General features: G+C 60.4%; 2 protein-coding genes across 5 annotated transcripts in view; one reads left to right on the forward strand and one right to left on the reverse strand.

The window, feature by feature from the left end:
- The window catches only part of LIMS2 (LIM zinc finger domain containing 2), a 36,653-nt gene extending 30,755 nt beyond the window's left edge, over positions 1–5,898 (forward strand). For all 4 annotated transcript variants that reach the window (XM_077153471.1, XM_077153473.1, XM_077153472.1 and 1 more), the window contains exons 5-10: positions 2,159–2,308; positions 2,829–2,979; positions 3,457–3,549; positions 4,045–4,093; positions 4,239–4,314; positions 4,900–5,898. In XM_077153471.1, coding sequence (XP_077009586.1) covers positions 2,159–2,308; positions 2,829–2,979; positions 3,457–3,549; positions 4,045–4,093; positions 4,239–4,314; positions 4,900–5,047 — 667 coding nt within the window. In that variant the 3' untranslated portion in view covers positions 5,048–5,898. The remainder of the gene's footprint in view (positions 1–2,158; positions 2,309–2,828; positions 2,980–3,456; positions 3,550–4,044; positions 4,094–4,238; positions 4,315–4,899) is intronic.
- Positions 5,899–6,547: 649 nt separating this feature from the next.
- The window catches only part of MYO7B (myosin VIIB), a 101,854-nt gene continuing 83,308 nt past the window's right edge, over positions 6,548–25,093 (reverse strand). Inside the window, exons 27-48 of the mRNA XM_077153475.1 lie at positions 23,294–23,420; positions 21,084–21,203; positions 19,918–20,091; positions 18,988–19,215; positions 17,655–17,822; positions 16,982–17,099; positions 16,778–16,904; positions 15,865–16,031; positions 14,879–15,060; positions 13,954–14,084; positions 13,503–13,660; positions 12,464–12,617; positions 11,759–11,914; positions 10,991–11,096; positions 10,341–10,454; positions 9,937–10,024; positions 9,581–9,687; positions 8,868–9,053; positions 8,366–8,482; positions 7,526–7,609; positions 7,296–7,415; positions 6,548–6,896 (exon numbers count right to left, since the gene is read on the reverse strand). Coding sequence (XP_077009590.1) covers positions 6,801–6,896; positions 7,296–7,415; positions 7,526–7,609; positions 8,366–8,482; positions 8,868–9,053; positions 9,581–9,687; positions 9,937–10,024; positions 10,341–10,454; positions 10,991–11,096; positions 11,759–11,914; positions 12,464–12,617; positions 13,503–13,660; positions 13,954–14,084; positions 14,879–15,060; positions 15,865–16,031; positions 16,778–16,904; positions 16,982–17,099; positions 17,655–17,822; positions 18,988–19,215; positions 19,918–20,091; positions 21,084–21,203; positions 23,294–23,420 — 3,028 coding nt within the window. The 3' untranslated portion in view covers positions 6,548–6,800. The remainder of the gene's footprint in view (positions 6,897–7,295; positions 7,416–7,525; positions 7,610–8,365; positions 8,483–8,867; positions 9,054–9,580; positions 9,688–9,936; positions 10,025–10,340; positions 10,455–10,990; positions 11,097–11,758; positions 11,915–12,463; positions 12,618–13,502; positions 13,661–13,953; positions 14,085–14,878; positions 15,061–15,864; positions 16,032–16,777; positions 16,905–16,981; positions 17,100–17,654; positions 17,823–18,987; positions 19,216–19,917; positions 20,092–21,083; positions 21,204–23,293; positions 23,421–25,093) is intronic.

Consider the following 25,093-nt stretch of genomic DNA (forward strand, 5'->3'; position numbering starts at 1 on the left):
AGGGTGCCGCTGGGCCGGGGGGCCCCAGCCCGCACCCATGTTGCTCCCTCCGGCTGGGCAGGGGCTGGTGGGGGGGGGGGGTGGCTATGGGGGCTGCTGCTGCCCACTGCACTCGGGAGACCACCTGGACTCGGGGGTGGCCCAGGCCTGGAGTCTTTGGGTTTTGGCAGGGTTTGCTCCTGAGACTCTAAGTGCAAAAGTTCCCCCAAAAGATCCCTCCAGGCCTGTGGGGGCGAGCCTTGTCTCCAGCTCTAGTTTCAAAAGACTTTGAAGTATAAGATTTTTCTGTTAGCACATTAAAAAAATGTCCATTCTCCATTTGGAGGGTGCCTACCGCATTAATTTTCTTTCCCCACACAATCCTGTGCAGTTGGGATTGCTGCCCTGTTTCACAGACGAGGAAAATAAGGCTCAGAGAGGTAAAGTAACTTGTCCAATGACCAACAGCTTGGAAGCGGCTGAGCTGGAGTTTGAGCCCAGGGGCATGTCACTCCCAGACTTGTGTTTTGGTCGTTTGGTTGGTTGGATGGGTGTTTTTTTCTTTGTTTATTTTTTTTCTTTCACCTTGGGGTTAGAATTCTTAGGTTTCATTTTAATTCCTCTTGGAAAAAATTTCACAAGATTGCCTTTAGATCTGGCGACAGAATCGGGGTTTTCGAGAAAGTGGTTCCCACCTGGGGTTCCCTCAAGAGGGATGATTCCTCTGTTCTGTCTCCCCTGGGAGCCAGTGGGTGCCTGGGGGTGTGATGTAGGTACAGGTATGGGGGTGCCACGGGGGTGCAGGTGGAGTGAATTTCTATAGCATGGAAACATGTGGCATTCCACGTGGGCTGACTGTTGTTTCAACGCTAAGGAGCTCTTGTATTCGAGTATGGGGTCCGGGGGGATAAATGTGTCTGTGACTAATGATGAGATGTGGAGGGGGCCAGCGGCAGTGAGCGGGCAGGCAGAGTGGCCGAGAGCCCGCAATAGGCAGAAGGTACAACGGGGCCAAGCCTTCGCGGTGGCTGCGAGCTGCCACATGCGCTGCCTGCAGCGGAGACAGTGCCGGGGATCCTTGGCCCCACCACATAGTCCAAGGAGGTGACACCACCCCCGTGCCTTCCTCGCTCACCCAGTCGCTCCCTCGCACAGGCCCCGTGCACCCACCCCAACCGCCCTGCGCGGGCACTGGGGTCCTGCGGAGGCCCAGCAGCAAGCTGGAGCAGCTCTGGGGAGGAAAAGACAGGCGTAGATGTAGAGCAGTGTCCCTTAGGCTGCAGCCCTGAGCCCACGGGGAGGAGGCAGGTTGCGGGGGGGGGGGCGGCCGTTCCCTGGTTGGTGGGTGTTGATCCCTACGGGTGGTCTCTTAGGTGACCGCCCTGTAAAGAGGCCCTAGAGATTGGGGAGTACAAAGGTTGGGGTGGGGTGTGATGCGTCTGGAAGGGGAGCCCCGAGGTCCTGGGTTGGGGTGTCCGTCGGGCCCAGGGAGCACAGGCCGCGCGCCGGGGTCCCCGTCTGTCTTCTCCTGGGGGCCCGAGTTGCATCCCTGCCCCCATGGGGGCCCGAGGAGACAGGACTGTGCTCATCCCAATCCCGCGGAGGCCACAGCTGCTGCCGCGCAGGGGGCCGCCTCGGCCTGCGCTCTGAGGTCGCCACAAGAAAGACTCTGTGGTGACGTTTCCTGTGGGGGGCTCAGGGCTGACACAGCCGGGCCTGTCTTTGGAGACAGAAAGGGTCTGTGGCTGTCGGACCTCTCTGCCTCTGTCCGCGGCACTGCAGGAAGGAAAGGAGCCAGCGGGCCCCCACCCCAGCCCGCCTCCGCTCTCCCCGGCCGCCCTGTAGTGGAGGCCGACGTGTTCCTTACACAGTTTCTGGTGGTGGGTAAGAGACAGGGAAAAGGGAAACAATTTTCACAAAATGTCTGGTCCACACGATGGGCTCAGAAAGACGGGAAGAAGGAAAATACCAGCAGTCCCTAAAGATGGCAGACGCAGGTGCAGAGTATTTCACGCTAAGTGATACGCCAGGCCCCGCGGGCGTGCCGTGGGGCAGCGTGCACCCCGCTCCAGCCCGCTAAGCCCCTCCGAGTATCCCGGAAAGCTGTGGGCAGGGGGTGAGGGACTCACTCCCAGGATGTCACCCCCAACACCGCTTCCGTGCCCACCTGCTCCCACAGGCACCTGTGCCGGCCCTGCCACAACCGTGAGAAGGCCAAGGGTCTGGGCAAGTACATCTGTCAGCGCTGCCACCTGGTCATCGATGAGCAGCCCCTCATGTTCCGCAGCGACGCCTACCACCCGGACCACTTCAGCTGCACCCACTGCGGGTGTGTGCACCCCCTGGCGCCAGGGCCCGGGGCAGCGGGGGGCTGGGGGCCGAGAGCCAGGCCTCACGACTGTGAGGTGCTGGACAGGGTGAGGTGGGGGGCTTACGGTGGGAAGGTGAGCAAGGGGGCAGAAAGGGACATCTAGACAGCTGCTTGCAAGATGAGCTGCAATGCAGAGGGGAGAAGGGGGTCCTTAAGCCCCTGCCGTGGGAAACTACTTGGGCTGAGGGGGAATGATGGCCAGGGGGAAGCCGAGGGAGAAACCAAGACATTGACAGCCAGGGTAAGCAGGAGAGCAGGTCTCTGAGGGCGGCTGCAGTTGGCAATGGAGAGGGCAGGAGAGCAAAGAGGGGCCTCTCTTCACTGCCTCAGATCCCCGTCTGGACTGGGCAGATTCAGGGACCAGCTGGGGTCCAGGAAGTCTCCAAAGTGCCTAGAGATTAAAGGGGGTCGCTGGCCACCCTGTCAGGGACAGGGGGGCCTCTCAGGATGGCAACGGGGCTCCCGCCTTGCCTTCCAGGAAGGAGCTGACCGCCGAGGCCCGGGAGCTGAAGGGTGAGCTGTACTGCCTGCCCTGCCACGACAAGATGGGGGTTCCCATCTGCGGTGCCTGCCGCCGGCCCATTGAGGGCCGTGTGGTCAACGCGCTGGGCAAGCAGTGGCACGTGGAGGTACGTATGACTGGCCGCGGGCCCCAGCTTCAGCTGGCATGAGAGGCTGCCCCTTGCCTGCTGCCCATCCCTGCCCCCAGCCCCCAGGGTGGTGGGCTTTGCACAGGACCTTCCCCGTGGGAGCGGCCCGTCCACTGGAGCAGGAGACCTGAGCACGCAGACCTCAGTTGGGTGGCCATGTCATTTTGCTTGTCTCCTCCCGGCCTTCCAGAAGATTCCAAGGCAATGAGAAAGTTGTGGGACGGGTCCACCTGAACTGGGAGTTGGGTGCCTCGTGTGCAGGCTGACACCTGCCGTTGCTCTTGGGGGACCCCCTGGGAAAGGAGGTTTGCTGCCAGCTCTGTTTCCCAGGAAGCGCTGCTTTCAGTGGGCTGCCCGAGAGGGCCCTGCCAGAGGCCATGGGGGCGCCCTGCCCCTGAGGTGTCTGTGCAGCCCCTGACCCTCCCCCGCCGCCTGCTCTCTCCCGCGACCCCACAGCACTTTGTCTGTGCCAAGTGTGAGAAGCCGTTCCTGGGGCATCGGCACTACGAGAAGAAGGGTCTGGCATATTGCGAGACTCACTACAACCAGGTGAGGCCCCGTGGTGGGGTGAGGGTCTGGAGAGGTGCCCACCTTCTGCCCAGGGCTGGGGGTCTGGGGGGCCGGGGGGACTGTCCCTGCTGAGCCAGCAGCTGGAGCGCTGCAGGAATCTGGCCCCGGTTCAGGCACCCTTCTCAGTCTCGGTGTCCTCCTGTGAGGATGATGCAACAGGATGTGAGGCCCCGGGCCTGGGGTAGAGATATAGCCGCCCGCCTCCTCCTGACCCCCAGGTTGGGCCAAGCTGCCCGGCTGCTGTGGAACAGAAGACGGGGGCGGGTGAGATGGGGGTGCCGCCTGGCCCTCACCCTCCCGGGCACCCGCAGAGCAAAGGGGCCTTTGGGGAGCAGTGCTTGGGCCTCTTGTGCTCTCAGGGGGCGATTCTAAGGGGTGCCCTGAGACCCTGTGGGCGACCCTGAACGGCTGGGCCCTGGCTGTGTGTGGAAGCCTGTGCCCGCGGTGGTGATGCTTTCTCTGCATGTGCTGCAGCTCTTTGGGGACGTCTGCTACAACTGCAGCCACGTGATCGAGGGAGACGGTGAGGGGCCCTCTGTGTTGTGCGTCCCACCCCCCACCCCCCTTCGGGTCCTGCAGCTGCAGGCCCAGCTGGCCCTTGCTTTGCACAGCTGGGCCTGTGGGGGCCTGGGAAGGCCCCATTGAGCCCCCCTCATCTGCCCTTGTAGTGGTGTCGGCTCTGAACAAGGCCTGGTGTGTGAACTGCTTCTCCTGCTCCACCTGCAACAGCAAACTGACCCTGAAGTAAGAGGGCTGGGCCAGGGCATGGGGGGGGGGGGGGCGGCGGAGAGGCTCAGCACAGCTGTCTTTAGCCCTTCCTTGGTCCCCCCTCTCCCTGCTGAGGCCGGGCTTTGGGGATGCAGTGGGACAAGTGAAGAGCTCCCCACCCCCAAAGACCAGGAAGATGGCTTGTGTGGGCTCCCACATGCGAGCTCCCTGGGGGTGGGGGGTACACCCGAGTCCTAGGCTTGGGGGGAGGGAAGGGCTTTTCAGCAGAGGGAACAGCCCATGCAAAGGCAAAGGAGCCAGTGAGCTGGCTCATCCAGGAAGTGCACGGGTATAGGATGTGTGGGGCTATGAGGGCAGCAGGGAGCCACAGAGGGCCCCAGAGTGTCGGAATCCAGGAGAAGCTCCTTGGAGAGCAGGGAAGCTTCCAGGCCCCTCTGCAACACTGCAGCCTCTGGCTGAGCTCACCCTGGGGCCTGGCCTGCTGGGGTGAAGGGGCTGAAGCCCGGGAGGCTGGGAGAAGTATAATTTTCCACTGCTGCATTCACTTACCTGGGGTGCCCCCTGAGCCACCTCGTGACTGCTAGAACTATATCCCCCAAGGAACAAGTTTGTGGAATTCGACATGAAACCAGTGTGCAAGAAGTGCTATGAGAAGTTCCCCTTGGAGCTGAAGAAGCGGCTGAAGAAGCTCTCTGAGCTGGCCTCCCGCAAGACCCACCCCAAATCTGGGAACCCCAGCTCTGCCTGAAGTGCCTTCCTGCCCGGCATCCCCCTCCTTCCCTCTGCACTTCCGTTCTCCCCTCCTCCTCCACCTCTGCCCTTTCCTTCTCTCTTCCTGTTTGCCTCCTGTTCTGGCCTCTGTTCCCTCATTGTCTGCTCCTCCATGTCTGCACTCCCCTTTAGCTTGTCTCCCCTCCTGCTCCATTTCCTCCTCTTCCTCTCTCCCCTTGTCACTGCCTTCTCCTGAGTTCTCTCTCTCTTTCCCTCTACCTCACGTGGGCAGCAGTGTGTGGCCCTGGAAGTGGGGAACCTGGGCCCAAACCCACCTTTTGCTGCCACCGCAGCCACTTTCCACCCATGCTTGGCAACTTTCCACCCAGGGACCGTCCCTGCCATCCTGTCCTGCCTGTCCCCTCCCTGCAGGGGACCCACCGTCATGAAGTCTGCTATGGGAGCTTGGCCAGCCTCTGCACCCCGAGGGCCCACCAGTGCCCCCTGCACCTCTGGCCTCAAGCCCTTGCCCACACCTCGAGCCCCCGGCCCAGCATATGGTGGAGCCCCGGGAAATTGCTCTTCAATTCCTCTGCCACTCACCCCCTCCACTGAGCAGGGTCCCAACCAAGACCAGAAAGTCCTGCCATGTTTTAGTAAGATGGCAAGCTCCCCTGCCCTCCTCCATCGCTCAGGAGGCTGCTTCACCCCAGGCCTGGGGCCTCCATGGCTCCCCCTGAGCTCCTTCTAGACCCGGTTGCCCCTCGGGCTGAGCCCCTGGGAGAGGAGGGAGGCCAGGTGGGTGGCGGGCTCCTAGCCTCCGGGGTGAACACAGCAGCACCAGCTCTTGGGGCTCATGTCTTGCACAATGAAGTTCATTTACACACACATAGCAGCCCCGCGTGGTTTGTGGGTGGCGGGGGCTGGAGGAGGTGGGCAGGGTCCCATGGACGGACCCTGTGGAAACTGGGAACACTCTCAGAAGCCCAGGCCTGCGACCCAGCAGGCAGAAGTGTTTCCCAGGGCCAGGCTGCCTGGGGCTGGGACCAGGTCAGCCAGAAGACTTCCTGTCCTGGAGGGCCGTGTCCACAAAGGGCCAGGTGGAGTGGGGGGTTCCGACAGGGCTTGTCTACCCTTTGGGGTTTCAGGAACCCAGGCCTCCAAGGCCCCATGTCCAGCTGGTTCACTGGGTAGAAGGCATTCTTTAGAAGAAAGCTGGCTGAGTGGTGGGCACTTCCACCCACCCCCTGGGAGCCAACTGGTGTCACCCTCTTTCAGATAGCATAGGAGCCTGGAGAGAGTGGGGAGGGAAGGAGAAGAAAAGCGAGGGAGGGGAGTAAAGAGGAGGGAGGGGAGACGGTGAATGAAGTCATTCCCCAAGAATGGAGCTGGCCCTGTGCTCCCTGGAGAGGTCACATTGCTTTTTCTGGAAGACAGCCTTGGCTGGTCTGTGTCCCAAGCTGCCCCCCCCCCCCCCCACAGGCCTCCAGCCCATCGGACCCACCCTGTTCTCTCATTGATGCACGTATTTCTCTGAGGTCCCAGAATTTTATTCAGCATCCTAGGAGGGGAATGTCTCAGCCCTGGAGGCCTGCACCCCCCCAGCCTCGCCCTGGCTTCCCTTTGGGCTCTGGGTCAGCTCCCAGGAACGAGAGGGCCCATGTAGGGTTGCCTGTGGGAGCCATGGGTGTGTGTTTGTGCAGGAGGAGGGTGGGGGTGCATGCTGTGTGCAGCTGGCAGGTCCTAGGGCAGGCGAGCAAGCCCCGGGCATAGGGGACCAGCATCTGCTGTTAGGACTCAGCTGGCACCCGGGTGCCCCGTTGCTTGTGCATGGTGCTCAGAAGCTGCTGCACATATGAGGTCAGCAGGTCGTCCATCTTGTAGCCCTGCATAGGGGAGGGCTGAGTTAGAGGGTGAGGGGATGCTGGAGGGCTGGGGGTCTTGGACTCAGGGGTCCAGCCAAGTGCCAGGCTCTGTCGACACCTCAGTGATATGTCGGGGCAGGGAGGGTGAAGAGGTAAGGGGGTCCCGCTGCTGCCTGAACTGCAGGGCCCTGAGCTTTCCCCCCACTTCAGAGGGCCCCTGGACCATGGAGGACCCTGCTGCGTGATGTGCCCAGCCCAGACCTCCACTCTGGCGAGCCTGGGGTCTGCCCGCCTCTGGACACAGGGGCCAAGCCCTCGGGTCAGCCGCTCTCCTGATTGTAGGGGCTAGGTGGGCAGGGCTGGCCATGTCCATTCCTGAGGTGCAGGCCCTAGCACCCCTCGGCTCGCTTCTGGGCTCACCAGAGAGGTCTCACAGAGCAGGCGGCTGCCCCGGCCCAGGCTCCCCAGGGCCATGTGAAAGTAGGTGCTCCCGCTGCTCCAGCTGGAGATCTTGGTGAAGGGGTAGGTGGTGAGCAGCTCCTGTGGGAGAGCAGGCAGTGGGCTGGGTGGGTCTGGCCTGGGGAGGGGGGCTGCCGCTGTCCTCCTGCCTGGGGGCCCCGGGTACCGGGTGGGTCCCCCACTGTGGCTACCTTGGTCTTGCGGTGGATGAGGAGGACACCATGGCAGTTGATGGCGACAAGGACGATCTCTGGGTAGGAGGGCTCTGAGGTTTGCTGGGGAAGGGGCACAAGCAGTCACAGCCCAACTCCTGGTGGCTGCCAGCGCTCATCTTCCCTGAGACACATGCACACATCCACACATTCATACACACGTGCACACACAGATGTGCACACATGCACATAGCTGCACATGCACACACTCATACACACACATGTGTACACACTCATGAGTGCGTACACCCACAGGCACATGCATGCGGGTGAGCATATATGCACACATTCAAATACATGCACATATGCATGTGCATACACATGAATGCACATACAAACACACATGCACACCCACCCCACATGTATACATGTACACACATATCTGCATGCACACACACGTGCATGTACACACATATGCATAGACATTTACCTTGCACACACCAGCACATACACACTTTTACACACATTTGCACACACTAATGAATGCACGCATAGGCACATAACACAAACACACATGTGGGTTCACATATGTGCATATGCACACCCACCCCCAAACTTGTACACATATGTCTGCATGCAGACAGTGCATGTACACACCACACACTTGTACACACACGTGTGCACATGTATGACTGCCCACATATGCACACACCACAGGAGCACATGTGTGTGTTTGAGTACATGTGTGCAACCCCACCCCCACATGCACATACAGGCATGCATGCTCTTGCCGGCACAGCACTGGATCCCCACCCTGAGACGTGCTGGCCAGAGTGGAGGGCTGCCTGGGAGAGGGAGTAGGAGCTGGGTGAGGCCTACCTTCACCTCGAAAAAGGCAGACCCGAAGGTGGGCCAGCGGCAGATCCACTTCAGGAAGGCCACCTTGGCCTCGTCCACCGTCTTGCTGGTGTGCTTGTCGTAGGCCACGAGGATGCTCTGGGGTAGGCAAGGGCTGGTAAGGGTGGGCAGGGCCTCTCGGAACTACATCGGGACCCCCCCACCCCACCCCAGGACCTAGGCTCCCCAGGGCTTCCTAAGGCCCTGGTTCAATACAGCAGCTACCTGAAGGTCCACCTTGGATGTGGATATGGGGGTGGAGCTTAAAGCCAAGGTGTTTCTGCCCCCAGGGTGGGGGGGGAACACATCCCTGACGTGCAGTGGACGGCCATGGGGAAGGGTGTGACAGATGAGGCTGAGTGCATCCTGTGTCCAGGACTGTGCCTGCTGTCCCCAGGCTGGCTGGGTATGCAAGTGGGGGAGGAGGTGGGCCCCTGGGGTGTGTAGTCAGCAGCCCTGAGGCCCCACCACCACCCTTGCAGACCTTTCTCCACTCCTCTGCGGACATCAGGCGGGTGAGGTCAGCGGGCACCAGCTCCCGCAGGATCTTGGGCACATTGGCCAGCTGGGAGCGGTCACTGTCAAACCGGGCCCTGTAGATGAGGCTCGCCAGGTGCACGGCATCCTCACGCGAGCACTTATGGAAGCCACGCAGGTACTTGGGCAGCTCCTGGGGTGACCAGAGTGTGGCCGGGCCTCAGGCCACTGCCCGGAGCTGCCCTGGCTGCCACCCGCCGCCCCCACACACCTCGGGGCAGTTACATGGGTGTTGTCCCCACCCAGGAGAGGCAGAGCAGGCTACAGCCCATGAGGTAGGGTTCCCTTAGAGGGAGCAGCCTGGGAACTGGGTAGGGTATCCTGACATCACGTGTTGGGGCAGTGGTTCTCCCCACTCTCCCTGAGGCAGCCCCAGACCCTCCACCCTTGCCTCCACTTGGTCGTGGGGCCAGGTGCTGGGACAGGCAGTCCCCCGATGCGCTGCTCTGCTCCTGGCTGTCGGAGCCCCCACACTCAACCTGCCCATCATGGGGGGGTCTTGGGGCAGGGGCCGGCCAGGGGCTGGTGCCAGTGTCCCAAGGCCAGGCAGTCCAGCTCCACCATGAGCCTGCTGCGCCCTCCACCTCACCAGGCAGGTGAGCAGGTGGGTGAAGGGAGTGAGTGTGGCCCACCAGTGCCCACTGGGGTGGGTCTGGGTACCTGGTGGTAGTGGAGAATGGCGTCTGCATTCACATCCCTTCCCGGGACCACGTGCAACCACAGCTTCCGCATGAAGTACACCTGGTAGGGCAGTGCCACGGGGGCCCCTGGGGAGAGGGGGCACCAAGCCTGGCCTGCAGCTCTGCTCCAGCCCCATGTCCCCACCTGGTCTGGCACATGCTCCCTGCAGTCCCCTCCCAGACAGGGGCTGTGCCTGTGCTCCTAACCCCCGACCCCCTTCCCAGCTGCCCTCTCCCTCTCCCCCACATTCTGTGCTGTCTCCCTTCTCTCCCCAAACCCCCATCCCAGGTTGCTCCCTCTCCCCCCACCCACAGCTGCCCAGGGACTTCCCTCACCTTCCTTCTGGGGCTTATTCTTTTTCACCCAGTCAGACACCTGCCTCAAGGAGTCAAAAAAGAAGTCTCCCTCTTTCTGGCTGATCACCTGGGGTGGGTGGGTGAGGGGCCGGCAGGGAGGTCATGTAGGCAGATTACCCCCAGGGAGGCCTTCCTGGGTGGGTGTGAGGCTTAAGCACATGCTGGGGCAGGGCCAAGCTCGAGGGGCAGTGGCCCCTGACCCTACTGACCACCCACCATGCAGCAAAGGCCGGCCCAGCAAGGGGGCCGGGGCAGGCTGACGTCTGCAACCACACCATGTCCACCCGGTTGTTGGGAGATGTACCCCCTCCCTTCCCATCCTTCGGCTGTCCCTCTGGCTCCCTCTGGCCCCTGACCCTAACCACACCCCTGTCCAACCACACCTTGTCCGCAATCTTGACGAAGAGGTTGCAGCCCTCCCAGGAGGCCAGCTGCAGCTTGGTGGCAATGCCCTGGCACACATCCCGCACCCGGGTGCTGGCACCCACCTCCAGCATCTGGGCAGACGGGGGCCATGAGGCTGCTGCCGGGGTCCCCGGGCCTGAGTGCCCAGGGCCGGGCCGACCCCTTGCAGCTGGTGGTGGCTCCACCTCGGACGTGGGCCGGGGGCCCCTCAAGTTTTGCTGCCCAACTCTCTCTCTGCCTGCGGTGTCCTGGGCCCTTGCCCCGGAATGCCCAAGTCACTCCTGCCCCGAGAACCCACTCCGCACCTGTTCCCCTCAGGTACTTGCCACACCCCAGGGGCTGGGGAGACAGGTCAGCAGGAGTGGTTTTCCCAAAGTGCTCGGTTTACGTTCTGAGGGGTCCCAAGGAAAGCATGAGCAGAGAGATTCTCAGGGGAGACGGTGGTGCGTGGGGGGCAGTGGGCAGGAGACTGGCTGGGTGAGACCCCTCTGCTTGCAGGGAGCCCATGTCCCAGCTCTGCATGGGTAACCCAGGGGCACGGGGGTGGGGGTGAGGCCAGAAGCCCCCTCTCCCACCTGCTGCCTCTTGGAGGCCTGAGGGTGCAGACCCAGGGAGGCGGCTGCCTTACCTCGCTGGTGTCATTGGGGAAGTAGATCTTGTGGCAGATGCGGGACACATTCTGTTCCACGGCCTCCACCTCCACCTGGTGTGGGGGCTGCGTGCGGGGACCCACCCTGCCACAGGACAGGCTGCTGACACCCCCTGTCCACCCCCCTGGCCAGAGCCCCCACCTGAGAGGCACCAAAATGAAACCAAAGGTAAACCTAGACCACTGCCAAGGGGCTGACCCTGGCCCCTTGCCCCTCCTGGGGGGCTTCCCAGCCTGGCGTGCCCAGCCCACGGCCCCCAGAGGAGGGGATGGAGGTGGGCCTGTCTCCCCGCCCAGGTAGGACTGTGGCTCTGAGGAGAGGCGGGGACACCCGAGGACACACAAGGGGCAGGGACATGGGCTGGCCGGGCTGAGGGGCCCCTGGGGTGCGGGCACCAATGGAAGCAGTGTGTTTGCATCCTGGTTTTCACGCTACAGGTATCATGGGGGATGGGGTTTCTGGCAGGACCTTCTGGAGGATCACCCCCTCCCCCAACCAGGGCCTGCAATCAGGTCATGACCCCTCACCTGGTCAATCCCCTCTGTGCCCCAGACGAGCAGCGATGGGGGCAGGGGACACCGTGCCGGAAGCCTCCAGAAACCCACCTCTCCCTGCCTGGCCTTGCCTCCCTGGGCTGGCAGTGGTTTCCAGAGCAGACAGGATGCAATGTAGGCCTTGCTGGCAAGCTGCAGCTCCCCCACTGGGCAGCGGGCTCCCTGGGGGCAGCATGGGGCCGGCCTGCTCACCTCAGGGCCCTCTGGATGCGGCGGCTGCAGTCAGGGGCCAGCAGCTTCTTCCTCCGCGTGTCCAGGAACTTCTGGGTGTGGGGCAGCAGCTCCCGGCCAGGTGGGAAGAGGCCTGTGCACAGCCACAGCAGCTGCCAGCCGCGCTCCTCGCTGTACCTGGGCAGGTGACGGGAGGGACGCCGGTCACCCATGACGTTTGTGTGCCAGCCGCTGCCCAGGTGGGCACATGCTGCCCAGGTGAGGCCGCGTGCTGCCTGCTCCTCCACTGATTGATATGGTGAGGAGGTGGAGAGGAGGATACTGTGGTTCAGAGTGGCCAAGGCCTATCGGGCCACACAGAGAGGGGGGGTGGGTGGGCCTTGGGACCTTTCTCCCCACAGCTGAAATCACCCCTGGAAGCCAGCCTTTGGGACCTGTTTCCTTCCTCTTAGAGGATGAGGGCCAATGGCTGTGGGTCTCAGGGTGCAGCCCTTCTGGGGCTTTTAAGGCATGAGGCCCTTTTCCCAAGGCACCCCCACCTCGGGGCCTCTCTCCCTACCCAGCCCAGCTTGCCCCCTCCTTCAGGTCTTGGCACAAAGGTCTCACCCCCAGGGAACCAGGGCCAGGGCCTTGGGACTGAATGGGACCGAATGGGACCGAGTGGGGCTGGCAATGCCTGGTTGAGGGGGTGAGCATGGGTGTGCTGGGACCCCCGCCCTAGTGGACCTGTGGGTGTTGTCCGTCAGCTGCTTCAGGATCTGGCAGTAGACCTCGTCCTGCAGGGTGGCATCCTGCAGGGCCCCCGAGAAGATCTGGTCCGTGAGCTCCAGGGAGGACCAGGCCTGCCGTGAGGGGTAGTCACCCATGTACCTGAGGATGGGTGTGGCCGTCAAGGAGAAGAATTCGGGAAGGGGCGGACATGGGGTTGGGGTCAGCGGACCCCTGACCCTCGTTCCAAGCTAATACCCTGACCCAGAGCTAGACCATGATTCTTGACCCTACACTGACCCCCAACCTCAGTCCCGCCTTAAACCTGGACCTGGCTGTTCTGATTCCCCGCCACACCCATCTCTCTGTCAGCCCACCCAGCCCTTGACACCACCCAACATTAACCCTTGACCCCACCCCACACTAACTCCTGTCTCACATTAACCTTAACCTAAGCCCCACCATGACCCTTGACCCTGTTCTACACTAACCTGAATCTAAGTTCCATGCTGACCTTTGACATTAGCTCCACAATTACCCTTATCTGTAGTCCCTCAGTAACCCTTGACCTGAGCCTATACTAACACTTGATCCACATCCCATCCTAACCCTTGATCTTGTCCCCCCACTATTGCTTGACCCCATCCCTACACTAACCCTTGACCTTGTGCCCACACTAATCCTTGACCCTGGCCCTAGGCCCTAGGCTAGCCCTGATTCCAGATGTACTGTGATCCTCACCCAGGTCCCACAATGAATGCTAATCTAGTCACTCACTAACCCTGGACTACACTGACCCCTGACCCCAGGCCCACATTAACCCTTGACCCACCCCACCCTAACCTTGGACTGCAGTCCCACAGTAACCAGTGACCTTGGCTCCCCACTCACCCTGGACTCTGCCCTACACTATGTCTTTACCTACCCCCATGCTAACCTCTGACGAGGCCCCAGCTTGACCCCCAACCCTGGGCTCTGTCTTGTGTCTCACAGGGATGGGAAGGGCAGCAGGGGCCTGCGCCTGTAGGGGTGCTGAGAGCTGGCTAGGAAAGGATATCGATGGAGACCTGGTAGGTGCAGTCCCACAGGCTGGTGTTGGCATGGACCTTCTTGAGCAGAGGCTGCCGCAGCGGTTCGGGGGAGTGGGCCCACAGGCGGCTCCGTGCCCGGGTCAGGGAGAGCACGGCTCTGCTGATGGTCTCCTTCTCCGGGGCGCTGATGGGACGCAGGCCTGACGTGAGAGCCGCTCCTCTGCGCCCCTCCCCCACCCATGTGTAACCCCGAGGCTCTGCTCCCCGCAGGCACCCACGGGGGCATATCCTCTGCTCTCACTGGGCCTCTGTGTAAGGGGCACTGCCCCGACCTCCGGGGGATGTGCAGGGGGACTCAGAGGGCCCCAAGGGCCCTTCCTGCCGGGCAGCCCCTGGCTTGCCTGACCATGTCCTGTGTCCGTAGGGAGCAGAGCTGGGGAGCTTGGCGGGGCCAGGGTGGGGGGCCAGCCCAGGCACCTGAAGAACTGGTAGGAGAACTCCTCCAGGGTGTGGGGCTTTTCCTTGGGCTGTTCTGCAGGTGGCGGCTGGGTGGGGCGCCCCTCCTGGGCAGCCAGCTTCCGTTTCTCTGGCGACATGGCCAGCAGGCTCTGCAGGGGTGCAGGCTGTGGGCCCCGGGGCTTCTGCCCAGGAGACCCTCCCACATGTCCTCCCGTCCCGTTGGCCTTCGTGACCTGGGAGGAGCTTGGACCCCAGGACTGGCCAGACCAGATCTGCTCCCTGCAGCATTGCCAGTTGCATGACCCAGGGCCCCACTCGGCCTTTGGCACCTATTTCCTTCCTCTTAGAGGATGAGGGCCAATGGCTGTGGGTCTCAGGGTGCAGCCCTTCTGGGGCTGTTAAGGCACGAGGCCCCTTTCCCAAGGCCCCCCCACCTCGGGGGCCTCTCTCCCCACCCAGCCTAGCTTGCCCCCTCCTTCAGGTCTTGGCACAAAAGTCTCACCCCCAGGGAGCCATTCCTTCCCAGAGATGCAAGCCCCCTGCCTTGTTATTTGGTCCCACAATGACCCGGGCTGCTTTGTGGTAGCACTCTGCAAACTGGCAATGGACTGGTCACAATTTGCCCAGGTGCCTGCCTACCCCCGTCTTCCCTCCTGGAATGGGGCTCCCAGCGCACTTCTACCCACTCCTGTCTCTTCATGTGACTGGCCATGGAAGCTGGTCTTGGGGTTATGTTGAAGTGGGGTACACTCGGCCCCCCTGCCATGGACCAGGTTTAAATGAGGCCAAGGTTGGGGGAAGCTCCCAGGACGCCCACTCCTTGAGCATTTCCTAAGTGTCTATGCCAGCCGGGCACTGCAGGGACACAGTCCCCCGGGGCAGGAGGCTACATCCTGGGAGAGCACAGGCCCCTGAGCTTGGGCCTCAGGAAGAGGAGAGTTACCAGCAGCTGCGCTGAGGGCTTGACGATGGTGGGGATGATGTGGAGGCAGGCAGTGGGCACCAGTCCGGTCTTGCCTGTGCGGTCACTCTGGGCCATTGTCCAGTTCTCAGAGGCCAGCAGCCCCTGCTTCTGGGGTAGGATCAGCAGGTCCCCCTTCTTGAAGGGCAGGAGGGTGGTGTCATCTGGGAGTCCAGGTCACGTGCAGGGGGATAGAGAAGCCACTGTTTACCATGGGCCCGGCAGGAGCCAGGGCCGGGTGGGCACCGAGAGGGCCGCTTCTTCTGACGGGTGGGGAAACTGAGGCATAGCCCCTGACTGCTCCCACGGCCAGTGGAGGAGAGGCTCGAACCTCGGGCCTCGGGGACTCTCACCCACCAGCTGTGGTGGACAGACGCACAGCCCAAGGCAAGGCAGGAGCTGGGGAGACCCCCTCAGGGGAGGAGGCAGTGGGCCAGGGGAAGGTGGGAAGGGAGAAGGCACAGGCCACAGCCACTGCATCCCCCTGATGTCCCTGCATTAATTACACTGCCTGCTTTCCCATAGATGCCCAGCCTCGGCTGGTCTCCCCCATCAGCCTGGCAGCACTGGGTCTGACTAGATGGGGTACTGGACCCCGAACTAGACAGCTTGGGCTCAGAGCCCCACAGACCTCCCCCAGCTGTGTGGCCCTAGGCAAGTTGCTCCCTTTTTCAGAGCTTTGAGTTCTGTGCCTGTACAAGGGGATAACACGATGGGTGGGGGTATCCAGAGCACAGAGGAGCTCAGGACGCTTGATTTGCTGGGTTGGGGGCAGGGGCGTTGGACCCTTCCCTAAGCTTCCGGCAGAAAGATATTCCAGGGCCGAAGGTTTGAGCTCTTGCCTTAGACCCCTTTAGCTTGAGGAGGAGCAGAGAGTGGATGAGAGAGGGGAGGGTCCTTCCCAAATCTGTCCCCCGAGCTGCTGGCTGGTCCACAGCCCCGAGTTGTCACCCCTCCCCAGTTGGCACCTGTGGCCTTTCGGTCCTGCAGGGCCATGGCGAAAACGGACCGTTCCTTCAGACCCTCCAGAAACAGGGCCACGAGCTCGGCGATGGCCACGCCGCTGGGGGAAGCAAACTCATATTCCTCTTGGTGCAGCGTGGAGAGAGCCAGCCTCTGCCCGCCCTGGGCCACCCTGGGGGACACGGGCATCACGTGACCAGGGGGTTCCATCCCTCCCTGCTCTCGCCAGCTGCCAAAAGGGCACTTTCCCGCATGCAGTCAAGGACATAGCCACTTGCCCAAGGCTGGAGTCTGAGCCCAGCTCTCCCGGGTCCTGGGAACCCCATGGGTGGATGTGGGTGTGGCAGAGCTCAGGGGTCTGAGGGTGGGGGGTGGTCAACATGGAGAGGTAATGAGGCAGCTGACGCACACGGTCACCGTGTGGCAGTGCAGAGAGTGTCAGAGCTGAAAGGGAACTGCTATGCACTCACCTCCCTGTGCCTCAGTTTATACATCTGCAGGTGGGTCCAGGCTCCACCCCCTCGTCCCCTCTCCCAGACTATCTAGATCCTCAGCAGGACCAGGTCTTGCCCATGAAAAGGCAGGGAGTCTATGAAATGAGTCACCCAAAAAGGCTACAAGCTACAAGCTACCCAGAGGGCTCTGGATTTTTAAAGAAGAGTCTGAAGAGGGCAATGCACAGAAGCAGAGTTATGGGGGCCATGTCCACCCTGTGACGGGAAGTGGGGTGGATCCTGAGTCAATTGACCTTTCGATGGTCCATGCTCACCCTTACTGCCCACCTCCAGCCCAGACGCCCAGGGACGGCCCACCTCCTCTTTCTCCTGGCCTCTCCCCAAGCCTCTGCATACATCAACCCGAAGGACTCCAGTCATGAGCAGAGAGAGGTTTAGGGTCATCTTCCCTTGGGGTGCCCACCTGTTGGCGATCAGACCCGTCACCTCTGGGAAGCAGAGTTCCAGGAGCATCTTCTCCGTCTGGCCCAGGAAGGCCAGCCCCCTCCAGTTAATGGCCAAGATCAGCTGAGCCTTGGGCAGGCGGGGACCTGGCAGGGGGTACGGAGGTGTGAAGCCTGGGCTGGCTGCGGGGTCCCAGGTGCCTCCCACGGCCAGACACCCTTACCGGAGAGTGTGGTGACTTGGAAGAGACGGGAGAAAAGCAGGGGCCACCGCAGGCGGGCTGCGTCCACCACCTGCTCCTGCACGGCCAGCGGGGGGCTGTGCTGCAAGGTGTACGGTGCCTGCGCAGGGAGTCAGGCCTGTGCGGGGTCGCCTCCCTCTGTCCCCTGTCTCCCACAGGCCCCAGCATTCTCTGGCAGCTCGACCTCGCCCCACCCGGCCCCACTAAGTGTTTGTGTGTGCTTGTCTGTGTGTGTGTCTGCGTATGTGTCTGTGTGTACTTGTCTGTACATCTTGCGTGTCTGTGAGTGCTCCTGTGTGTGCATGTCTGTACGTGTGCACATCTGCATGTGCCTCTGTGCGTGCATATCTCCGTGCGTGTACATTTGAGTGTGCCACAGGCCAGGGCCCAACCAGATGCCACAGTAGAAATGAGCCAGAACCAGCTGCCCAGCCTCCTCTGCCCAGCCCCAAACCCAACTTAAGGGAGGAGGGAAGGTGGACGGTCCTATAGCAAGGAACTGAGCTGGTAGTTGATGGGTCCCCATTGTCCAGGATGGGGTGTCTTGTGGGGGTCAGTTACAGCACAGAGGGCTCCGCTGGCTCTGCACCCTGAGCTTGTGGAGGTGGGCCCCACCGCCCCCCAGGGGAGATGCAGGGGCTGCATGAAGGCTGACCTGGGTGAGGGTGGCGGTGATCAGGCTGACCCAGCGCTCCAGGGGCTTGGTCCTGTACAGCTTGGTGGGGATGCAGCTGGGCAGCAGCTCCCTGATGGCCTCGCTGCCCGCCGAGGCACCGAACTGCACGTAGCAGTGCTGGGCCAGCAGCTCCACCAGCTCTTCCTCCTGCACCACCCGCGGGACAGACGGGGGTGGGAGCATGAGGGGAGATGCATGAGAGCCCACCTTGTCCACACAGCTGTCCCCCACCCCAGCCCTCACCCCAATGCTATAGATCTGTCCAGCGGCTCCAGCATGAACTGCCTTAGCTTGCTTCCCCTCTCAATGGGATGGTCCCCAACTAAACCCCTGCTCCCTGGCACTCCACTCCCACCCCTTGTGGAGCCAGGTAGTGTGGGGAGGGAGCTCAGAGGCCTGGTGGAGCCCCAAATTTGCTTTGGGTGGGGTGTCTGAGTGCACACTCCCTGAGCCTCGGTCCTCACAAGGGAGACCATCGCCACCCAAATGCAGGTTTCAGAAGGACTCTGTTGGGGGGGATCCTGAGTATCTGCCACAGCCCAGCCTGGGGCAGTGTTCTGGCCCCAGGGCCCCTACGGCCCTTTTCTCTGGCTTCCTGGCCCCCTGCATGTCCTATCCTCCTGGACACTTCCTCTCCCCAGCTGCCTCACTCCCCGAGCTGCATGCTCCCAACCCCCTTGCAGGGAGGCGTGGGGCTGCTGCTCTCTCTCCACTGTGAGCTTGCCTCCATCTCCCACCACCTTGCAGAAGAGGTGCTGCTGCTCTCCTCCAGTTCCAGATGAGCCCAGAGGCTCCAAAAAGGGATGGAACATCCCAAGGTCCTGTGGCAGGGGCAGAGGTAGGGCTGGACTTGACGCTGCGGCTCATGCACCGAACTACCGTGGGGCGGACAGGCTGGGCCTGCACCTGACTGTGAGAAATCCCTGCCCGCTGCCAGAACCCTGGACTCCAATGCCTGGAAGGGACTGTGGCACCCCCAAGGAGGGGCAAGGACCCCCCACGACCATCCCTCTCCCTCCTGTGCCAGGGGCTTCTATAGGTAAAGCTTTGCACGTATCCTCCCGCCCCTACCTGTCACTCTTCTCTGAGATCTGCAGGGCCCCTTCCTCCATGGAGCGACCCTTGATTGCAGCAGCCAGCCCAGCCCACCCTGGCTCGGGCTCCCCCAGCACCACGGCCAGAACACAACAGGCTCCAGGGGAAGCATGGCCTGCAGACGCCCTGATTTGGCCTTCCAGCCTCCAGGACTGTGAGGCAGTCAATTCCCCTGGTCTCCGTCCCAGCGACCCCAGCTGGCCCCCAGGGTCCTCACCTTCTTGAAGCCGTACTCGCCGGACCGGACTCCCTGGAGGATTTGGTGGTAAATGAGCTCAGTGCTGACTGCGTCCTCCCGGGAGTCGTGCCAGGGGGTGAAGAACTCCTTCCGGAAGTAGATGCGCCAGGACACCTGGCGCTCGCCCTCGCCTCTCTCCCGGGCCAGCTGTTCGCACTGCGCGATGGCGTCCATCATGTGGTCATGCCCGCTGCCCAGGGACCAGAACTGAGGCCAGAACCGGGGCAGTGGGTCAGCAGCTGCTTGAGTGCTCATGCCCCACGGGACAGGTCCCCCCCAGCACAGCAACCCATGAGCTACTGCAGGCCGGGCCTCAGGCCTCGGGGCCCAGCGTGGAGGAGTGCCGGGCACCATCCTTGCTGCCTCGTGAAGGGCCAGCTTTGGAGCCTGTCCACACCACAGCCCCGGGTGCCCTCCTCCCTGCCTGCCTCCTCTGGAAGACGGTGTAGACTGACACGGCCAGGCGCCCCTTGGCCAACAGGCGTGAGTGTGTCTGAGGGTGAAGTGTCTGGAGCGGGAGCAGGGGCCTCTGTGGCGGGGAGGTCAACCGTGTTGGGTTTTGGGGTCTGTATGGATGTGACCTTTCCTCTCTGGCCACATGGGCCTGCACGTGGAGGCCTGAGTGGGTGCCTTGGAGCAGAGTGTGAGTGTATCAGGGGCTGGTGTGAGTGTTTGTTGCAGGACAGGGGAGCTACAAATGGGGGTACCAGACTGTCTGTGGTCTAGGTAGAGCTGCTCGGCTGGAATCTGGGAGTGTAGGGCTGTGGGCAGGAGGGCAGGATGCCAGGTCGTGTGGATGTGCTGTGTGTGCATGTGTGTGTAGGTGTGTGTGCGTGTGTGCATACACACGTGTGTCTGGAGGCTGATGCGAGGGCTTGAGCTTTGGGGAGCTCTGGCTGGGGGCCGTACCTTGTCATACACGGCCACCTGGAGGGAGAAGCCCAGGTGGTCCGAGAGCCCCTGCTTGCGGGCAATGTGCAGGCAGACTTCCTGCGCCGTGGAGGCCGAGTCCACCATGACGGTCAGGTTCTGCCCGGTCCCCAAGATTACATGGATGGGGATGTGTTTCTTGGACTTGACAGCCTGGGGGGCAGATGAAGACATTGGCCTTCCGCCCTGGGATGTCTGGCTTGGACACTGCCTGCAATGGCTGTCCCCCCCCCATGTCCCCCCAGGCTCCCGAGGGCCAGGATAGTCTGAAGCCCCAGCATCAGCCAGAGTGCAGAACCACAGACATGTGCTGCCTGGACCAACGGATGCCAGGGGAACAAGGACCACGCCTCATACGTGCGCCTCTGTCTGTGTCCCTTTTAGAGGGGGCTACAGAGCCTGGGCCAGGGAAGTGCTTTAGCACCACTGCAGGTCTGAAGAACTCTCGGAAATCTCTGAGGTCCAGAACCGGGAGCGTTTCTGGAGCCGCGGAAGCTATGGCTCCTCTCGGTGCAAAAGGGTGTGTGGTTCCTGCAGCCACTGCAGGCTCACCCAGGACTCCCGGGGCTCCTGGACCAAGCAGGTAAGGCAAGGGGGAGGAGGGCGGGAACCCCTCGGGATTGGGTGGAAGGGTGAGAAGCAAGAGGACTGCCTGTGGGGACAGCCTTGTGGGTGGGGAGAGGATTATTTCCTCAACCCTGACTGTGTCTCAACACTCCTTCCTGAGGACATGGGAGGTGGTGACAGTGACGCAGCTGCCAAAGCAGGTAAAGGAGGTGGTGACTGCTTCGAAGACTGCACCAAGTACAACCCCTCTGGAGAGAGGCTGCCTTCTTTTAAAAATGCAAATATCCTTGCGTTAAGCAATTAGCAGTCATTTACACTTTAGTGCTAATTAATTTGTCAGATTTAGTTTAGAAGTGGGGAAGCCCAACCCAGAAGCAGGCCTGGGTGCTGAGTCCCCAGCCCTCTTCACCCCTCCATGCGCCCAAGGGAACAGAGGACACGACTCCTCAGGGCAGGACAAAGGACCCGGCCTAGGGGAAGGTGCCCCATGAAGGTCCTGGGGGAGCCCTGGGCGCTGACCCACACTCACACCCTACCCCCCCCCCCCCACCGCCTGACTCCTGCCCCTCCCCACCTACCTGCAGCTCCAGCCAGGTGGGGGGCTCTGCGCGGACCCCGTTGGCGTAGGTGCGTCTCAGGCGCTCAGCACAGAAGGGCCCATAGCCCACAGGGCCATGACCAATGAAGTTCAGCAAATACTGGTGGGTGAGGAAGGGAGAGGAGGCGACTCAGCATGGAGGCCAAACAAAGTTTTGTTTTTTTTTTAAATCTATAATCCTCCGCGTTGGCAAAAGTGCTTTGAGACTGATGCTGTCACATACTTTGGACAGACCAAAATCAGTACCCTGTTTCTGGGGAGCAATTTGGCCACAGCAAGTATAGCCAAAGCCTTAAAATGTTCCTGCTCTCTGACCCAATCAGTTAAATTTATCCTAAAGGCACGTACACATATTTTTCAGCACATATATTAATGACAGAGACAATTGGAAACCTCCTAAATATCCATGAATAAGTTAAATCTGTCCTGGGACAGCTGCAGGAGACAGAGGGCGTTCAAACTGGTGCTTATGAGAAGTTTATAATGTGAGAAAACATTTCTGGAGATAAGTGAAAATGCAAGAGAGAATGTTTAAAATATTTGGTTGTGCCTCATCTTGCCTAGGCAGAGAGGTTCCAGGGAGATTTTGTCCCTCTGCCCTTGGGGTTGTCAGCTGGTGTCTGGACTAGCCCCCAGTGCCCGGCGCTTCCCTGCTGTCCCTGAAGAGCTACAAGGGGATGTGCGACTGCATTTTCTGTGTGATCCCAAGAATGACACTGTCGTGCCACGAAGGCCCAAGAAAATAGGCGGGCGAATGATTTTTATTTTCTTATTAGACTTTCTGCATTTTCTACATATTATTTAATCAGAGCAAAGGTGTATGCCAGTAGTGAGCCTGGGGCCTGTAGCACTTGCTAGCATCTCCCCCCAGCTCCCCACCTCCTGGTTCTAAGGACCAGAAAGAGGCACTGTCTCCAACCCATGCAGGAGTCCACTTCCGGGACGGCTCCGTCTTCTCTACACACATTTCATCTGCCATCTCATCTTGGCCTGAGAAGAGTCACCCTGGAGTCTGAGTTCCCTTGAATTGCCCCACAGACATGAAACAGGGATTGGAAGGAGCCAGGTTTGGAGTCCTATTTTCTAGGGGTGGGGAACTGAGGCCCATGGACGGGGATTTCTGGAGCCTTCTCCAGAGCCTAGGGCCAAGCCGTGTTCTGGTCATACCAGAACACCACCAGCTCTACCTCCACCTTCATGAACCTCTGTCCCACCTTTGCGAACCTCCCACCACCTTTGCGAACCTCACCCTCAACCTTCACAAACCTCCCCCAGCCTTCATAAACCCCACCCCACCTTCATGAATCTTCCCTGCCATCATGAACCTCTCCCCCTACCTTCAAGAACCTTTCCCCACACCTTATTGAACTTTCCCCACGTTTCATTAACCTCCCCTCACACTTCATGAACCACGCCCCACACATTTCATAAACCTGTCTCCCAACTTCATAAACTTCTCCCCCACCTTCACGAACCTCCTCTTACCTTCATGAACCTCCCTCAATCTTCATGCACCTTTCCTCCCACCTTCACGTATGGCTCCCACCTTCATGAAGCTCCTTCCTTCACCTTCATGAATTCGTGAACCTTACCCTACATTCGTGAACCTTCCCCACCTTCAGGAACCTCTTCCCCCGCCTTCATGAACCTTCTCCACCATGAACTTCCCTCTACACTCGTGAATCTCCCCACCTTCATGAACCTCTTCCCCCACCTGCATGAACCTTCTCCACCATGAACGTCCCTCTACACTCGTGAATCTCCCCCCTTTCATGAGCCTCTCCCTCCACCTTTGTGAAGCTTCTCCACCATGAACTTCCCTCTACACTCGTGAATCTCCCCCCTTTCATGAGCCTCTTCCCCCACCTTCATGAACCTTCTCCACCATGAACTTCCCTCTACACTCGTGAATCTCCCCCCTTTCATGAGCCTCTTCCCCCACCTGCATGAACCTTCTCCACCATGAACTTCCCTCCACCTTTGTGAAGCTTCCCCCCTTTCATGAGCCTCTTCCCCCACCTGCATGAACCTTCTCCACCATGAACTTCCCTCTACACTCGTGAATCTCCCCCCTTTCATGAACTTCTTCCCCCACCTTCATGAACCTTCTCCACCATGAACTTCCCTCTACACTCGTGAATCTCCCCCCTTTCATGAGCCTCCCCCTCCACCTTTGTGAAGCTTCCCCACCTTCATGAATCTCTCGGAGGGTGGGAAGCAGCCCAGGCAGAGGCTGAGCAGGATCCAGCCCCGGGCCATGCTGCCTATTTTGGAGTTCCCTGATAGCTGCTTGCAGATCTGGCAGTAAATTTCATCCCTGAAAGACACAGACCACAGCGAGGGTAGGCTCAGGGCTGGGGGTTGGGACACAGGCGGTGGAAGGAGCTGACGGGGAAGGGGCCAGATGTTGGGGACTATGAACTGGGGGGTAGGGGAGGAGCAACCAGACAAGGAGACCTAGGCACCTGGATGCAGAGCTCCTTCTGCATTCCTGGATGGGGAAGACCCTCCACAGCTTCCTCACCTCTAACTGCCTCTGCGGGCCTCCCTGCAGGTTCCCCTGACTATCATCTCCCATGACTGTGCTGCCATCTTTCAAGGGCCCCATGATCGCACTCCCTTCGGCCACTTTCCTATCTCATCAAACCTCCAGCCCCTTATCTGCCTTTTCTTTTATTATCTCATCCCTCGAGCCTTTCCTCCCTACCTGGCCTGCTCTCTCATCCACCCCACACAGCCTCCTGCCCTGTGCCCTCTGTCTTCTCTGCCCAGCCCTCTAGCTGTGGGCTGCAGGAAGCACCCCCAGGGATCTCTAGGGCTACCCTGCCCTCTCAGCAGCCCAACCTGCTCCTTTCCCCACTGTCACAGACATTTCAAACATTCTCCCTTCTCCTTCCCTGAACAAGCCAGCCACCCATCTTTCACTGCAGAGAGAAAAGGAAAGGACATCGTGGGGAAACCCCTTAATTCTTCACCTCCTAATGGGTTCCAGTCTCCTTAGCTCATGAGTCCTCCTCTCTTTCTCCTCCTGGGGCAGGGATTTCCCTGGACCCCTCCCCACTGACTTGGGCCTCTCCCATCTTACAAAGTACACCTTTGGATGTCCCGCAAGTCACTCACACCCCACATACACAAGGCTGGCATCTTTCCCCTGATGCCCAGTGGTGAACTGGGATATGTGTAACCACCAGCTCTTCAGGGAAGGCTGCATTTGCTGATGCCTGTGGTGTAATTCTCCCCACCAATGCCAATTTCACCAGTGCAATGTCACTGAACAGAGAGTTGGGAATATTTGGGGCAGTCAGCTTTCATGAGCTGGGATGTGTCAGTGACCTCTTTCTGCAGTCCCTAGAGGCACCCCTACCAACCATTTGCCCAAATCAGAACTATCTGGGAGTCATCCCAGCTGTGCTGGTTTGAAAGTATTATGTACCCCAGAAAAGTCATGTTTTAATCCTGATTCAATACTGAAGGGTGGAAAACTTTTGATTAGATTACCTCTATGGAGGCGTGGCGTGCCCAATTGTGGGTGTGACTTTTTGATTAGATGGAGATGTGGCCCTACCCATTCCAGGTGAGTCTTGATTAGTTTACTGGAGTCCTTTAAAAGAGGAAACTTTTTGGAGAGAGTCAGAAATGAGAGACACCTCAGAGCTGACAGAGAGCAGATGTAGTTGCTTGGAGAACAATGGCTCCAGAGAACAAAGACACAGATGTTTAGAGATATTTGGAGCCCAGCAGACATTACCATGAGATGTTAAGCAAGCCAGAACCTGGAGAGAGCCAAGGGAAGCCAAGAGATGAAAACCATCCTCAGAGAAGCAAAGTGAGGAGCGCCCACAGGAACAGAGGCTGTAAGCAACGGAGCCCAGGAGCAAGGGACCAGCAGATGCCAGCCACGTGACTTCCCAGCTGACAGAGCTGTTTCAGACCCATGCACCTTCCTTGAATTAAGGTATCTTTCTCTGGATTCCTTAGTTTGGACATTTT

This window comes from Tamandua tetradactyla, chromosome 3 (genome assembly GCF_023851605.1).
Source record: "Tamandua tetradactyla isolate mTamTet1 chromosome 3, mTamTet1.pri, whole genome shotgun sequence".
NCBI classification, from domain to species: domain Eukaryota; kingdom Metazoa; phylum Chordata; class Mammalia; order Pilosa; family Myrmecophagidae; genus Tamandua; species Tamandua tetradactyla.